The following is a 16036-nucleotide window of genomic DNA, read 5'->3' as shown; positions in this document are numbered from 1 at the left end:
TAGATGTGAAGATCAAGCAGCCTTGAACTTTGATAGAGGCGATTGGAGTGGCCTGGTTAATTGAGGAACGAAATCACTTACAGCGGAGAGCTAGCCAACCGATTCGATCCCCATCAGCCATGACAACCCATAAGGCGTCGCCCAACCCCATGGCCGGTGTACTTGGGCCTCCACCAAGCTCGCGCGCGAACCAGGTTTCCAGTGCTCCTTCCTCAACATTCCGGCGACTCACCAACCAGGAGGCGCGAGAACGTCGTGAGAAGGGGCTGTGTTACTACTGTGATGAGAAGTTCACCTCCGGCCACCGTTGTGCACGTCCACAACTGTTCATAATTGAGGATCCGGAACCGGCGGACGCGAAAACTGTCGAATCAGAGGAGGAAAACCAAGAAGCCATCCCTGAAATCTCCTTCCACGCTATTGCAGGAGCTGAGCACCCGCAAACCATACGTGTTCTTGGGAAACTGAAAAACAAGAACGTGACCGTATTAATTGATGGCGGCAGCACCCACAACTTCATTGACCAAGCCATCGTCTCCAAGCTCGGGTTGCCAGTGAACTGAGACAAGAAATTTCAAGTTATGGTGGCCAACCGTGAAAGGATCGAGTGTATGGGGCAGTGCCGATCTCTCACCCTCGCCATTCAAGGACACCCCGTTACCGCTGACTATTATGTTCTTCCCGTCGCAGCATGCCAGTTGGTGTTGGGAGTACAGTGGCTAGAGACGCTTGGACCCGTTGAGATGGATTACAAACAACTAACCTTGACGTTCAAAAAGGAGGGACTCTCTTGCACCTTCCAAGGATTGGGACGAGCCAGCATCGAAGCCTTAACCAACAAGGAATGCAATGGGTTACAAGGTACGGGATTTTTTTTTCAAATAGTTCCTTCACATAGCAGCGGCCAACCAGGTTTTCTTCCACCCGAGATGGACCACCTTCTCACCGAATTTTCCCATGTGTTTGAGCCGCCCACAAGCCTGCCTCCTAAACGACCACATGACCACCGGATTGCACTGCTTCCCGACAAAGGACCGGTGAGTGTGAGGCCATATCGATACCCGTATTACCAGAAGACCGAAATAGAGAAGATGGTGAAGGAGCTTTTGCAGACAGGGCTGATAAGACCAAGCAATAGCCCATTCTCATCGCCGGTTTTGCTAGTGAAGAAGGCTGATGGAGCTTGGCGGTTTTGCGTGGATTACCGAGCACTGAACGAAATCACTATTAAAAACAAGTATCCCATTCCCGTGATTGATGAATTATTAGATGAGCTCTACGGCACCAAATTTTACTCCAAACTAGATCTACGGTCGGGATACCATCAGATTCGAGTGCAAGAAGAAGACGTTCCTAAAACGGCTTTCCGAACACATGAAGGGCATTACGAGTTCTTAGTGATGCCGTTCGGCTTGACGAATGCACCTGCAACTTTTCAAAGCCTCATGAACGACCTCTTCCGCCCATACCTCCAGAAATTTATTTTGGTCTTCTTCGACGACATTCTAGTTTATTCTAAATCATGGGAAGACCACCTATCTCATTTGAGAGTTGTTCTAACTGTATTATCCTCTAACAAATTATTTGCAAAAATGTCAAAATGTCAATTTGGGGTTTCGCAGGTCGAGTACTTGGGTCATGTGATTTTAGAACAATGTGTGTCCGTTGATCCAGCCAAAATACAAGCTGTTCTCGCATGGCCTACACCGACATCAGCAAAGGGGGTCCGTGGCTTCCTCGGGTTAGCAGGATATTACCGGAAGTTCATTCGCGACTTCGGAAGCATTGCAGCTCCCTTAACCCAACTGTTGACCAAAGGGGGATTTCAATGGAACGAGGCAATAGAGCTGGCCTTTCAGCAATTGAAGAAGGCACTCACTTCACCGCCAATCCTACATCTACCAGATTTCTCCCAACGGTTTGTGATTGAATGCGATGCGAGTGGAACCGGGATTGGCGCCATCCTCATCCAGCAAAACCGACCGGTGGCCTACTTCAGTGAAGCATTGAAAGGTTCAGCCTTGGCATTATCCACCTATGAGAAGGAGATGTTAGCTATTGTCAAAGCCGTTAAGAAATGGCGCCCATATCTGCTTGGGAAACCATTCACAGTCCGCACCGACCAAAAAAGTCTTAAATATTTACTCGAGCAGAGGATAACCACACCGGCACAAACGCGGTGGCTGCCAAAGATACTGGGCTACGACTATGAGATCGAATATAAAAAAGGGGCTAAGAACCAAGGTGCGGATTCCTTGTCACGTATGGCTGAATTTCAGTTTCTTTCCATCTCTATACCACACGTAGACTGGTGGCCGACGCTACAAGAAGAGGTCAAACAAGACACCTTTTATGGGGAATTGATGAAAAAGCGACCCTCCCACAAGTTGCTTCAACGGGATGGGGTATGGTTCAAGGGGGACAAGATTTATTTGAGCCCCACCTCCACCTTGATTTCAAAGGTGGTGGCGGACTGCCACTCATCCCCTGTAGGGGGACACTTTGGGTTTCATAAGACCCTCTCTCGCATCAAGCACAGCTTCCTTTGGCCCCACATGCGTCGGACGGTGAAGGAGTTCTTGCAACAATGTGACGTATGTTAGCGCTTCAAAACAGATTGCATGAGACCAACGGGATTGCTTCAGCCATTACCAATTCCTACTCAAATGTGGACAGACATCTCCATGGACTTCATCGAAGGATTGCCTTCCTCCAATGGGTACACGGTTATCATGGTAATTGTGGATCGGTTGACAAAATATGCCCACTTCATTCCCTTAAAACACCCATTCACTACCACCACAGTCGCGAAGGCATTTGTTGCCAACGTTGTCCGCCTACACGGAGTACCAACATCCATTGTTAGCGACCGTGACAAAGTATTCATCAGCTCATTCTGGCAGACACTTTTTCAGATGCATGGGACGAAATTGTGTATGAGTTCCAGTTACCACCCCCAAACTGATGGGCAAACCGAAGTTGTTAACCGGACGTTGGAGCAATATCTACGGTGCTTTGCAGGTGACCAGCCGCGAAAATGGGTAGAGTGGGTTCCTTGGGCAGAATACAGCTACAACACCTCCACTCACTCTTCCACCAAAATGACACCCTTCGAAACAGTCTACGGAATCCCACCCCCTAGTCTCCTGACCTATGTACCGAGTACAACTCGAGTAGGGGCAATTGACGAATACTTGCGTGACCGGGACATAATCCTACGCGAACTACAACATAACCTCCAGGTAGCCCGGAACCGGATGAAATGTCAAGCGGACCAGCACCGACGAAAAGTCTCGTTCGTAGCAGGTGACTTCGTGTATGTGAAGCTACAGCCTTACCGGCAGACCTCGGTGGCATTTCGGCGTTCCATGAAGCTCGCCCCACGTTATTTTGGGCCGTACCCAATCATGAGAAGATTGGTCCAGTAGCCTACCGCTTAGCCTTGCCCCCCGGCTCTCAAATCCACAATGTGTTTCATGTCAGTTTGCTGTAGAAGCACTTGGGACCCATCACCCCTACTTCCACTCAGCTTCCTCCAATCTCAGATACTTCGACCATCCTACCCCAACCGGAAGCAATCCTGAATCGTCGTATTATTCACAAAGGCAAATACCGCCCAAAATCTGAAGTCTTGGTCAAATGGATTGGGGCACCAACTGAGGATGCAACTTGGGAGAATGAATGACACTTCAGAAAAGCTTATCCCGACTTCCTTGCGGACAAGGGTCCTTCAGGGGGGAGGAGAATGATACGTGCATGCATGCAACAGCCAAAGACCCGATCAAAGTGGATAGCAACAGAAGACCCGGTCATGTTAGCTCTTAATTGGGATAAGCCTTATCCATTCAGTTTTAATTCTGTTAGAATAGATAAGTCTTCAATTCTGCTCCTAGATAAGTGCATTCTATTTCCTAGATAAGTGCATTCTGTTTTTTTGTTGATAAGCTCCTAAGATTAAGGGGCAGTAGTTCCTATTTCTACTCCCAGTTTGTAACACCATAAAGCTATAAATATAGCCTGAATGAATGGAGTTGGCATTGGCTTTTCTGCAAACACTCTCTCTCTCTCTCTCTTCTCCTTATTCTAGATCCTTCTCCCTCTTGTTAGATAAATTGAGCGTATCAGGATATAACAGTAATGATAGTAGTTTGGAATTTGGAAATTTGAATAATTAATCTAATTGAATTATACTTGGCTCCAAGTCTCTCAACACTACACACTTTTTTACTTTAGTAGTAAACAACAGACACGAGATACCAGTTGCACCTTGCAAGAAACTTATAACTTTGCATTCGAGATACATAAAAATGTTAAAAAATGTTAATAAAACCAAATATTTATTAGTGTGAGTTGAATATATTATTCAGATGAATTCCACAAGAAATTCAGATAAAGCAGGATTAACGACAATGAGAAATGGAGAAGAGAGTGAATGCTGTAGTTTCAAAATGAGGAAGAGAATAGAAAGATATTGTACCTTTCGGCTCTGAGAAACAAAGAAGAGGGTGGTTGTTGTAGCCTATAGGTTCAAAATGATGAAGACTGAAACTGCTGCGTTCGGTTCAAATGAGGAAGATTGAAACTGTTGCGTTCGTTTCAAATGAAGAAGACTGAAAGTTATCGTTGGTAGCTTTGATGAAGACATTGCTGGTTCAGTTCTTCGAGGAAGAAGAAGACATACTGGTTCAGTTCGAATGAGGAATGGGGTGAGCAAAAAGACGACAGAGACGCTACTGCATTCGGTTCGAATGAGGAAGAAGATTACAATTGGGATGAGGGGTATAATGGGATCGAAACTTTAACTTTTCTGACGTGGCAGGGGAGGGGAGCTAAAATAAATTTTACATTTATTAGGTGGGGGTAGCATTGATTCGGATTTCCGTACGTCCTTAATTGAAGTTTTGACTTCTGAGGGGGAGCTGACCGAAGATTCACAAAAAAAAAAAAAAAACCATTCTAATCAGTCCACATGTATTGTACACTGCATTTGCCAGGCCTTCTTCCGCTTCTCATCATCAGATGGCTGCAAGAGAAATAGAAAGCTTATATAAGATATCATGCTTTTCAGTACTCTGAAACAAGACAATTGCTCCATTTACAAATCTATTTCTCTATTCAACCTCTGGGGTGATATAATGTGGGACTCCAACCCTCTTGGAACCATCTGCCAAGCGCTTGCATGGGAAGCGTTCTTCAGAAGAAACAAAATCATTACAGGCCTGCAAGGCAAACATATGGAAATGAATAAGAAACTCATGACTCTGGAATTTTGTTTGATGCATTGCAAGATCAATGGACAAACCAACAGCAACAAGTCACGTCACAAATTAATTACATGACTCAAATTTCAGACAAAGACCTAAACTCCTTTTTCAACCTCGAACAAAAGTGGATCAGACCCATTGTGATGAATTAGGTCACTTTATGTAAAAACTGTGGTCACAATTTCAAAATTCCATGGCCAATCAATGGTCTCCCTCTTGAAGATGTCTGTTCTCTTTATTAGAATCAAGAAAAGAGCTTACCTGACTCTTAATTGCTTCAATCAAAACTTCTTCACATCTTGAAGCATAAACACTTTGCAGACGTGGACATTGAAGCAGCAACCTCTCTGAATAGAAAATAAAACCATGGGTTCTAATTCAGACATACAACTTTTAAAGATTGCATGAATCATATAAAAGAGACTCTTGATCATTCACCTGGATGCAAATTTGCACAAGAGTTTAGATTCAAATCATTAAGCTGAGGACAATTCAGATACAGAGCCTGTAGTTCATTACAACAATTTAATAATACCATAGCATAGAGAGGGGTGGGGAAGAATTTTTTTTTTTCCTCAAGGCTGAGGCTCTTACATCCAAACCAGAACAACCCCACAAACTGAGTTTCTTCAATTTTGCATGCTTGATTATCAGTTTTTGGTAAATATGAAGCAGCTTACTGTTGGGTGACTTCTGTAGGTACTTGGGTTCAGAACCACTGACATGATGGGACCTATTTTCAACAGATGTTTCACTATTCAAATTGGGCTCACATATGGTCATGCCACAGTCCATAAGCTCCAGAAGTGGCAACTGTGCAGTAGCAAATTGAATACCACCTGAAATGCATAGAAGAGGCAAATGGAAAAACCCTTAGAAATAACACTTGAATTACCACAAATCAGAGTACTTACAAATATTTACAGCTTAGAGAGGATTACTTGAAGTGATATTAGGACAAAGTGCAATGAGCAGTCTTGATAGAGTTTCAGGGAAGACATTGCAGATCATGCCAATGCCACTGTCACTGATGCTGGACCTGAGATCAGAAGGCACAATATTGAGACTCTCTAACAGAAAAGATTAATTGAAAACTAAAAGAAGTTTTACACGTTAATGAACAATGATGCTACTGCAATTTCCAGGATATCATTGATCAATTAAGGAAAGTCAATTGGGACAGTTCTGTTAGGTATGGAAAAGAATACCAAGATAAAACTTTCTTTGATGCCCATAACCCAGCCAAGGATTTATCCAATTGCAGAACTAGCATATCTAGTTAAGTTAGACAAGTTTAAGTGGCAGGAGACAAATTTGCAGGCAATTGGGTTCACGACATTCTTGGTCAATAATCATTACATTGATAAACTTGAGATCAGAATTCAAACACATTTTTTGATGGAGACCTAGCATAGTCATACTTTTTTTTGGTAAACAGTAGAGCTATACTCAGTCCATTGAGTTATCCAGTTTAAACTTGGCCCACTTTACACTGTGGTAGCTAGCAGAAACTGTTTTTAGCAATCAATATTGCAGCCACAATAGTTTTAAAGAAACCCCACCAAGCCACTTCAGTATTGGCAGGCAGAGTCCCTCCTAATAATTTACATTTGAGCAGCCCCCAGGATTTCTTAATAAATGGTCACAAAGAATCAAGAACAAATACAATGGTTCATGCTATTATGTTGTTAACAAAGTTTTGGTACGGCCTTGCAATCATAATTACTTAGTCTGTTGGTTCGAGCGGTTTCAAGTCTGTCATAGTTTGTGATTCATGATTTTGGAAAGAACCCACTTCACTAATTCCTAAATTAATTATATACTGTTAATGCATATTAAACAGTATTTTATCAAATTTTAAGTATTTGACTCCTCACTTCATAGGCAGTGGGAGATCACATAAGAATTTTTAGCACTCTGTTTTCATGTTACTTGAAATTTGAAAGTCTCCTGTAAAGCACCACATACACCAAATGCAGTTGAATTAACTTGCAGGCTGATTTATACTGAACCAGTTCACTAATTTCCAAAGGAACCTAGCAATTTGGTAACCATGGTTACAATAGCACACTTATAAAATTGACTTTTTAAATCTTCAAAATGTTTCAGCAACACTCGAATCAAAGCAAAATTAATGTTTTATGTATGCATGAGGTTAGCTCCTAACCCACAAGGTCCACATTAGTACCAAATGGCATTGGAGAAGTAATAAACACATACCCACTTAAATCAAGCAGTTCTAAATTTTCATAGGTTGAAGCAATCGCAGCAACAGATGCATCGGTGATTTCGGAACCAAGTACAAGTGAGAGCATGCGCAGACACCTGAAAATAGAAGAAAAACAAAAAACATTTGTCACACTTGTATTTTTTTTTTTTGATAATTCATTTGTAACACTTGTAATTATCACATCATTTTACTATAACAACACAAAATTCAATATGAGCTTAATAGAAATGGAGCAATTAGCTAAACGAGCAAAATTTAGACCATAGGTATTTTCTACAAAGTGTAAACAAAACATTAGTCCATTTCAACCACAGTAGCAAATGAATATATTGGAAAAACAAACATAGCACTTAACCAACCTCAAGTTTGCAGCAGTAAGAGCAAGCACAACAGCATGGGAGAGTCGAACTGATGAAAAATGAATGTTTTGCAACCTAGGGCAACTCCTTCCCATACCATCTACCACAGCAGAAAGATCAGTACAGTCATTTTCTTGGCTGGAAAAATCCAAGGAAATCTCCTTCAAATTTGGGCAGTTAAATACCTAACAAAGCCAACATGAAGAGCAAGAGATTAATTAAATGCATCATCAGGGAGAATAAAGAAAACATATGGAGATGGTAATTATAATCCCACCTCTAGGCATAAGAGAAAAGATAAAGAGAATCACCATCTTAGAGAGGGAACAGAGACCGGAAAGCCAAAGAGTTGATAGACTTGATGAACAGAGTCTGAAACCACCAAGGTTAAAGCAACCTTCCATCTTAAGGCTTGAAAGGCATCGTTTATCAGCAACAAACCGACTTAATTCATCCCTGCACTACATGTATGTTAATGTAACATAAAGAAAATTTGCAATGGACAGTTGGACACAAACTCTCTTCTCTGGTTTCTCACAGACCATATCAATGGGATGGGCCAGAACCAACAAAACACAAGGATGTGGGAAATGCAACCAAGTCATATCAGTAGCAAAACACTACAATTAAAATTTCTAAACAGTAGGGAAATTTTACTCCTGTAGAAAGAAAATAGGAAACTAAAAATACAGAATCGAGTAGTCAGACAAACAACATTCAAAATCTACCAATTGGAAAACAGTAAATATTCCAAAGGCCCACTGAACAATTGGAAAAGGCAAGACTTTCTTTAAATCTACCAAAGAACAGGTTTCCTAAAACGTTTGAGAGAAGCAAACATAACATTTTCAGATGCTACTTAAAAAGAAATCATTTCTTTTAGTTCACACTTATAAAAAACAGTTCTCAATAGCATTTGAGCACACGATGCCACCAAAAGCTAAGAGAAAATGGAAATAAGATCATTTCTTAAAAACTCAAAATCACTTCAGGCAAATCTTTAATTAAGAGTCCAGAAAGCTTCCAATTAAATGAAATTGTGGCCTAAAGCGCAAATGAAAACTAGAAAATGAAAATATATCAGTTTACTTAGCCTTTGGCCAGTGTTTTAATCCAAAAAAAAGCAAAACTAAATGCTAGCAACCATGATGAAAAAAAAGGAAGGAACAGACGCGGAGCATACCCGGATATCCGATTGGTGGCGGTATCAGATAAACTGATATCCATGGACTCCAGATTTGGGCATGAAAATGCAATGCAGGCCAACATTGTAGCATCCACCTCACTGCAATACCCAGTAGAAAAAAATAATTAATTAGATTAGCAAATATCCTACACTAACAAAATTCACTAATTCTATCATCTTTCTAGTTTGCTTTCCATTTTGCCTCTAATTTGGTTGCTAAACCGAATAGAGTAAATCAAAAACCCAACTCCTTAAACAAATACAAGATAGATAATAGCATTAACCAAAATCCATTCTGTTCATATGCTTTCCTAGCTTCCCTTATCCATCCCTTTTTCAGTTTTTCTCTGTTAGTTGGCAAATAGAACTAAATTGATGAAGATAACTAAACACCAAAATATTACCAAGGATTCACGGTGTAGGAATCTCCAAAATTACAGAAAAAAAAAACAACTAAGAAAGAAAATCCTACTTGTAATTGTGTCATTAAAGCCATATATAATGTAATTACCGTTTTCCCGATCCTATTTCTACCAATCTCACCATATTTTTAATAAAAAAGTAGATCCGCAAAAGCATATCAATAAACCCAAGAAAAACCTAACCTTTGCATCCGCAGAGAGAGTCTGACAAGCCCCGAACACTTCTGCAACACGGATCCAACAAACCCAACTTGAGCCTTGGCCGGAACCCTGAGTCTGAGCTCCTCGGCGGCCCTCCAGAGCTTCCTAGCACAGTCCCTCCACCCCTTACAAACCTTCGCCGCCGACAACAACGCTGGCGGCGGCAACCTCCGCAATACCTCCCACAAGCATTTCGCCGGCAATCGAGCTCCACCATAGTCGTTCCCTATCTCAGGCGATCCACCGGTTTCATCCTCGTCCTCTGACACGAGAGATTCATCCACCTCGTAGTTGTCAAAAGAGAGAGCGCGGCGGAGGTGAGAGTATGACTGTCGTGGCGGTGGAAGAGGAGGGGTGGGAAAAGTGGGGGATAGAGCGATGACTGAGGAAGAATCGGTGATTGGCGTCGTAGAGTTAACATTGACGTTGCAGGAGTGACCCTTCTTTGGGAGACCACAGCGCCCACAGTTGTAGTTCCCGCGCTTTTTTATGCGCTTTACATTAGTGACTTCCGTTGTGGTGGCGCAGTCGGGAGTGGTGGCATCAGAAGGCGGCCGGTAGTTGCGCTGCATTTTTTTTTCTTTTTTTTTTTTCAGTGGAAGAGAGAGGTGAAAGGGAGACTGAACCATCAGAGCGAGGAAATAAGGTCGGAAATACGCGGGAAATAGGAGCAATTTTCGCGCCTTCAATTTTAAAGGGAGAGTGGGGGGGTGGGGAGCTTGAACAACAGAATCTCCTTTGAATGGAGTTTGCTTTGGGACGGTTGGGATGTGCCGTAGTGTCACGGTTTTACACACGCTTAACCTTTTAAGTTGAATGGCACTTTGAGGAAGGGTGGTTGACCTCGCCTTGGTTAATAGGTAACATGGCTGCAAGGGTTTATCATGGACACACAAATGTTCATGGAAATAGTGCAGTATTGCACAACACACATGAAAGGGAGGCTTTCCATGTGAGTCTGGCCTAAGCATGTCCCTACACCTCACTAGCCCCATGTCTAAGTTGATTGAGCTATCTCGTTGCCCACAAAGCACGGGTGTGCTCAAGCCCAATGGTTTCCTTATACATCATCGGCACATAGGTGCCCACATCATCAGCACAACTTGTACCTCTCATCATGGTAATTCCCCTTTGGCATGTAAGAGGCGCCTCCCATGGATCAACAAGAGCCATAGATAGTACTGGCCATGAGTTGCGAGGTCATGATCCAGTGCCACTGACCTTGGTGGAGCCATTCATCGGATCAACACATGGCCCTTACACACACATCAAGCTTGTCCTGGCCGCACATGGCATGGACATTGCACATGTTTCTTTCAATGTAGGCATACCCTCGTGATAGTTGGTATCAGAGCACATCAGCCAATTATTGCTATAGTTGGTATTAGAACAAACAACAATGCTAATTGAAGCGGTCATCCCATCAAGCAACCACATTGTGGGGTGCGGTCCCTCAGCACTCCCACTCGGTTTCAAGCAAGCATCAAGCATTAGGCCTAGCAAGAGGTCATTCATTATGCCTCCATTCCAATGACCCGAAGCAACACTCATGTGGGGGCAGACGCATGGGTGCTCTCATGGAAGGCATATTGTGGTGGTTTGAGTGGGGGAGTGCCATCCTCACAGACATCCGTTGCTATTCAGTTTGGTGAGGTGTGGGTGGTGCACCTACATCTTGGTTTCATGACGTACTAGCCATTATTTCGTAGCTTGTCAAAGGTACAACTAAGGCGGTGACGATAGTTCAAAATTGGCCGGTGTTGATGGTTAATCAAGGAATATCACTAAGTTGACAACTTTGCTACAAAAATGGTCCATAGTTGAAGCCACAATATTGGAATGATAGGAATGTGGGTACACTAGCCATTGGAGCATGGCAGCCTAGCACCGGCACAACATCGGGGGACATGCTCAATTCAACACCGGTGGAACATTCGCAACAACAACAACATATCGCACAAGCAAATGCATGTTCGATAACATCATGGGTAAAAGATGCCACCACTCGCACACATTGTAGTCAGATCCTTGATGCTGAACACATTAGGGCCCCTTCGGTGTGAATAAGTAGCCCAGACACAACGAGGTGAAGTGTAGATTCAAGGGCCAAAAGAGTATAAGTCATGGCTAGTTTTGAGTAATCCGAACATAGTGAAGTGAAATCTGTAGGCCAACATGGTGAAAGGGTTTCCCAGGACACTACGCCAATAGCAGGAGAAGACCTATCACCTTGAGTTCGGTAACACCACCGAAAAGCTACCAAGAAGACAATTGAGCCTTGAGGTAAAAAGAACATGGGGCAAACCTCCGCGAAGCATCACACTCACTTCTTTGAGGGCCATACATACACACATCGAGGGCATAGCCATTGCACGGCTTGAGTAACCCCAACACAATGGGTGAAGTCCAAACAAGTCGGCATGGTGAAATGGTTCCATCCCCATAAATGATACCAACATAAGTGAGACCCATGTTGACTAGGCAGCCCTAAATTGGAGCACAAGTGGATGACGTAGGACACATATGCCCATTCACAAAGGAGCCATTGTCGGGATGACAACAGATTGAGTGGGAGAGCTTATCACGGTCTCACACAGGCTTAGCCTTACCTATGCTTGGTAGGCTTATGTTGAGTGGCACTATCGTAAATATTGCTAGTATGGTTTTTCGGAAAAGTGATGTTTCCTATTGGTAGACTTCCAAAAGCTTAATGTACTCTTTGAGGAGGGGTGGCTGATCTCCTTGGGTGTCTAACCTTGGCACTCATAGATGAGCATCCCTTGCGGGATGGCCTTGGTTAAAGGCCAACATGGCTACCAAGATTCCTCATGGGCACACACACACACACACACACACATGGGAACAATGAATGGACCGGCACTGCACAATGCACATGAAGTTAGGGCTTTCCATGTGGGTCTACCCCAATCATGTCCAAGGTTCAAAATATCATTACATATCAGCCAGCATCAGCCGATACATACCATATCGAGGCCTTCCCAATACGCCCTTACAGGGGATGTATCGAGTCAAGCCATGGCTCAGAGGGTAGCCAGGACTTAAGCTGACCCCTTTGAACCGGTTTTGAAAAAAATAAATAAAACATTAAAAAAGCACCGATACAAGCCGATACACCCTACCAGCATATTGGCCTATATCGATATTTAGAACCTTGATCATGTCCCTACACCTCGCCAACTCCATGCCTAAGTTGATCAAGCTACCCTGTTTCCCATAGAGCACGGGTGTGCTAAGGTCCAACGGTTTTCTTACACATCGTCAACACAACTTATGCCTCTCATCATGGTGATCCCCCTTTGGCACATAAGAGACACCTCCCATGAACCGGCAAGAGCCAATAGATAGCCCCGACTATGAGCCGTGAGGTCATGATCCAGTGCCATTGACCTTGATGGAGCCATTCATTGGGCCGACACATGGCCCTTACACACACATCAGGCTTGTCCTGGTCGAACATGGCTTGGACGCTACACTAATTTCTTCACTGTAGACATACCCCCATTGCAATAGGGCGCGTGTGGGACGCATTCTGTATTGTGGGGAACCAATACGAACTCCGAGTCTTCGCCCAAGAATCTCTCCGCATAGGGAGTCAATACACGGTTGGAATGTGCTATAGGGGAATCAGGATTTGCTCCTCATATAGACCTCACTTTCACAGCTACACATCTTGCCTTGGAGTTCGGATTTGCTCCTCACACCAACCTCACAACGTGTCCCAGCCACACATGGGAACACCTCTCATACTTTGTATTGTTATTTATGAGGAGAAGTTCCCAATACACGGTGGGGTGGGGCTATGAAGTTGGTTTGAGGAGCGCTCTGTGAGGAGCATATCTCAATTCCCTGGCATGTCTTGGGAACATCTCCCGTTATGACATATAAGTACGAGAGATGTTCCTGATGTGCAACTAGAACATGCTCATGAGGTCCGTGTGAGGAGTTTGGATTTATTCATCATAGAGCGTGCCTCACACTGACCTCATATCACATTTCAATCATACATTAGGAACATCTCCCCATGAATAAAAAATTATAATTACAGAGATATTCCAATGCACTGCTGAAACGTGCTATGATGTCGGTGTGAGGCGTGCATGGTGGATCCTATGTGAGGAGCATAAATGGTTTGGCCTTGAGATTGGTTTTTAAAACATTGATTTGTACAAGAGGGCATGGATATTCAATCTTTGGGCTAGGTCGAGTCCGAATAGAGTACAAACACATTAGTAAATGTATACATGCTTTGCATGTGTTTAAATTTTTCTATAATTTTTTATATTTGTGTGTATAAAAATAATTTTTATTTGAAATATTTAATTTTTGTTTGATAAGAGAAATATATAACATAAAAAATGTGTCTAAATGTTTTCTACAAAATCTATATTTTTTATAATTTTTGTTTTCTATCTTTTTAATTTTTATTTTATTTAGTTATAACATGGCTCAATAGTTGGCTTACTCCATTGTAACCTTTAAGCCATCCCCATCACAAGCAACAATGCCAATACCAAACATAGAGTGATTAAGAGCACCATCAGCATTCATTTTAATCAAATTCTCAGGTGGTTTGCACCAACTCAGCCTAGTGCATAGATATTGCCCCCTCGAAGGAAGGTTGGGATGTTCAATAATTCACATGGTTTTCAAAATACCAAACTGGATTGGACGGTCGGACCGGAAAAATCAGGAATTGGTCATCTGATTGGTTTTGTTTTTCCCAAAAACCGGATTTCCCCCCAAAATTGTTGATTTTGGTCGACAAACCGCTAAATTAGGCAGTTAACCGTTCGACCCGGTAACCGGACCCCTGATCGATTCGGTTTTAAAAACCATGATAATTCATATGCACCAACCCGATTCACCCTTATAATCATTCGATCTAACCACCCTCTTACCTTTATTTTTCCTTATCAAGGATTTCGTTCATATCCTAGCCAGAAATTCCAGCCATTCTTAACTTCAATGCCAGTCTTTTCTGGCAAGATTATCACATGAAACTCTCTATTGCCAGTGAGAAAGTTTCTTAGGTCCCGATTGAAGCTCTGAGAATTCTGGAACAAACTTCATCTCAAGCAGAGGAAATCTGAACCTCTTCCTTTGTTTCCCCCTCTCCACGCGTTCTTCCCTCTGTACGAAGCTCTACCCAATCCCTCCTACAGTCCTACTTGTAAGCTTGGACTCATCGCAATCCACCAACGCTCTCAAATTTAAGCCATTTGAACCCGCACCCCCTTCCTCCTAATTCATCAATTGTCTACCCAACCTCTCTGCTTTCTCTTCCGTCGCTTGTCCTTCTGAAATAAAGTTACACTTTATGTGTTGATCTTGGAAGCATGGTTCAAAGTATCGACACAGGCTGATACGTTAGTAGGGGTACTTTTTTTTTACTTTTATTTATTTTTTTAAAACCGGTTCAGAGGGGTCGTTTAAGGCCCGACTACCCTCTGAACCATGGTCTGACCTGATACAACCCCTGGAGGGGCATATCGGAAATCCATCAGCACGATACATATCGGCCAATATGGGCCGATACGTGTTAATACTTTGAATCTTGCCTAGAAGTGCCTATCTGACATCAGTTACTCATCCTCTCACTCGTTCTCTTCTTCCTCTTCTTTAAACAAAGTACCTGCACAGCTAATTAGTTTTAGCACCCCACTCCCATGTTATCTGCTCACCAGAACTCCAAGAATCCTAATTGTGATACTCAACTTTTGAGAAGCCCACATTTTCCAATTCGCTTTCAGGTACCATGGTTCTTGTCTAAAATAAATCTTAAAATCCTTCTCCTTAAAATGTATCCAGAGCACCTCATTTCTAAGCCTTCTTGCATTTACGTTCAATGGATTTTTTCCTTTTTACCCTTCTCCTTTTCATCATCCTTCCCCCTGCGTGAACATCCATTGATTTCCTTCTCTTGAAACAACAAAACTACCCCCACATCACCAAACTATTCACCTTCTTAATCATGCCTACACAGTTTTTGACACCCAAACCACACACAGCTACGTAAGCAGAGAGCATGACCTGATAGGAAGGCCAGCTTGGCCTGATTTACTCTAATTTAAGTGTTAATGAAATTTACTCTGACTTGCTAAACTATATATGCATATTTTTGTTCTCCTTTCATTTCTCTGTTTTCTAAATGTATCCCAATAGTTCACATTCTACATAATGTACATCATTAAGGTTCAAAGTATCAATACTCTCAATTAGAAAAATGGAGCTTACATCATTCAATATTCTTTTCTTTTTTTCATCATTTTGATTTGATACTTTAATAAAAGAAATACCACATCTGTTACTGATGTACAAAACAATTAAAAAGGTTAAAATCTCATGATATTACG

General features: G+C 42.5%; 1 protein-coding gene across 2 annotated transcripts; it reads right to left on the bottom strand.

The window, feature by feature from the left end:
* Positions 1–4267: 4267 nt before the first annotated feature.
* Positions 4268–10525, bottom strand: LOC148864858 (F-box/LRR-repeat protein 17-like). Of its 2 annotated transcripts, XM_088975343.1 has the most exons (11): positions 9645–10525; positions 9037–9138; positions 8165–8309; positions 7854–8038; positions 7485–7589; positions 6206–6303; positions 5859–6103; positions 5703–5769; positions 5526–5611; positions 5121–5219; positions 4268–5023 (listed from the first exon to the last, which is right to left on the bottom strand). In XM_088975343.1, exons 1-11 carry the CDS (start codon positions 10289–10291, stop codon positions 4961–4963), a joined length of 1842 nt encoding a protein of 613 aa, XP_088831469.1. In that variant the 5' UTR covers positions 10292–10525; the 3' UTR covers positions 4268–4960. The 2 variants fall into 2 exon arrangements, with proteins under 2 accessions (XP_088831469.1, XP_088831470.1); XM_088975344.1 differs by lacking the exon at positions 5703–5769 and having other exon boundaries at positions 5945–6103; positions 9645–10524.
* Positions 10526–16036: the final 5511 nt, after the last annotated feature.

Source organism: Nelumbo lutea, chromosome 3, assembly GCF_056320005.1.
Source record: "Nelumbo lutea isolate HS-2025 chromosome 3, American lotus-T2T, whole genome shotgun sequence".
Classification (NCBI taxonomy): Eukaryota; Viridiplantae; Streptophyta; class Magnoliopsida; order Proteales; family Nelumbonaceae; genus Nelumbo; species Nelumbo lutea.
This window is presented reverse-complemented; position numbering and strand designations above follow the sequence as displayed.

What these genes read in the sequence shown, in the direction of transcription:
- LOC148864858 (XM_088975343.1), bottom strand. Translation starts at nt 10,291, where the DNA reads ATGGTTCAGTCTCCCTTTCACCTCTCTCTTCCACTGAAAAAAAAAAAA. An exon ending in CTCTCTCTGCGGATGCAAAG is followed by an intron (nt 9,139 to 9,644) that starts GTTAGGTTTTTC and finishes TGGGTATTGCAG; the next exon opens with TGAGGTGGATGCTACAATGT. An exon ending in TTGTCCTAATATCACTTCAA is followed by an intron (nt 6,104 to 6,205) that starts GTAATCCTCTCT and finishes TATGCATTTCAG; the next exon opens with GTGGTATTCAATTTGCTACT.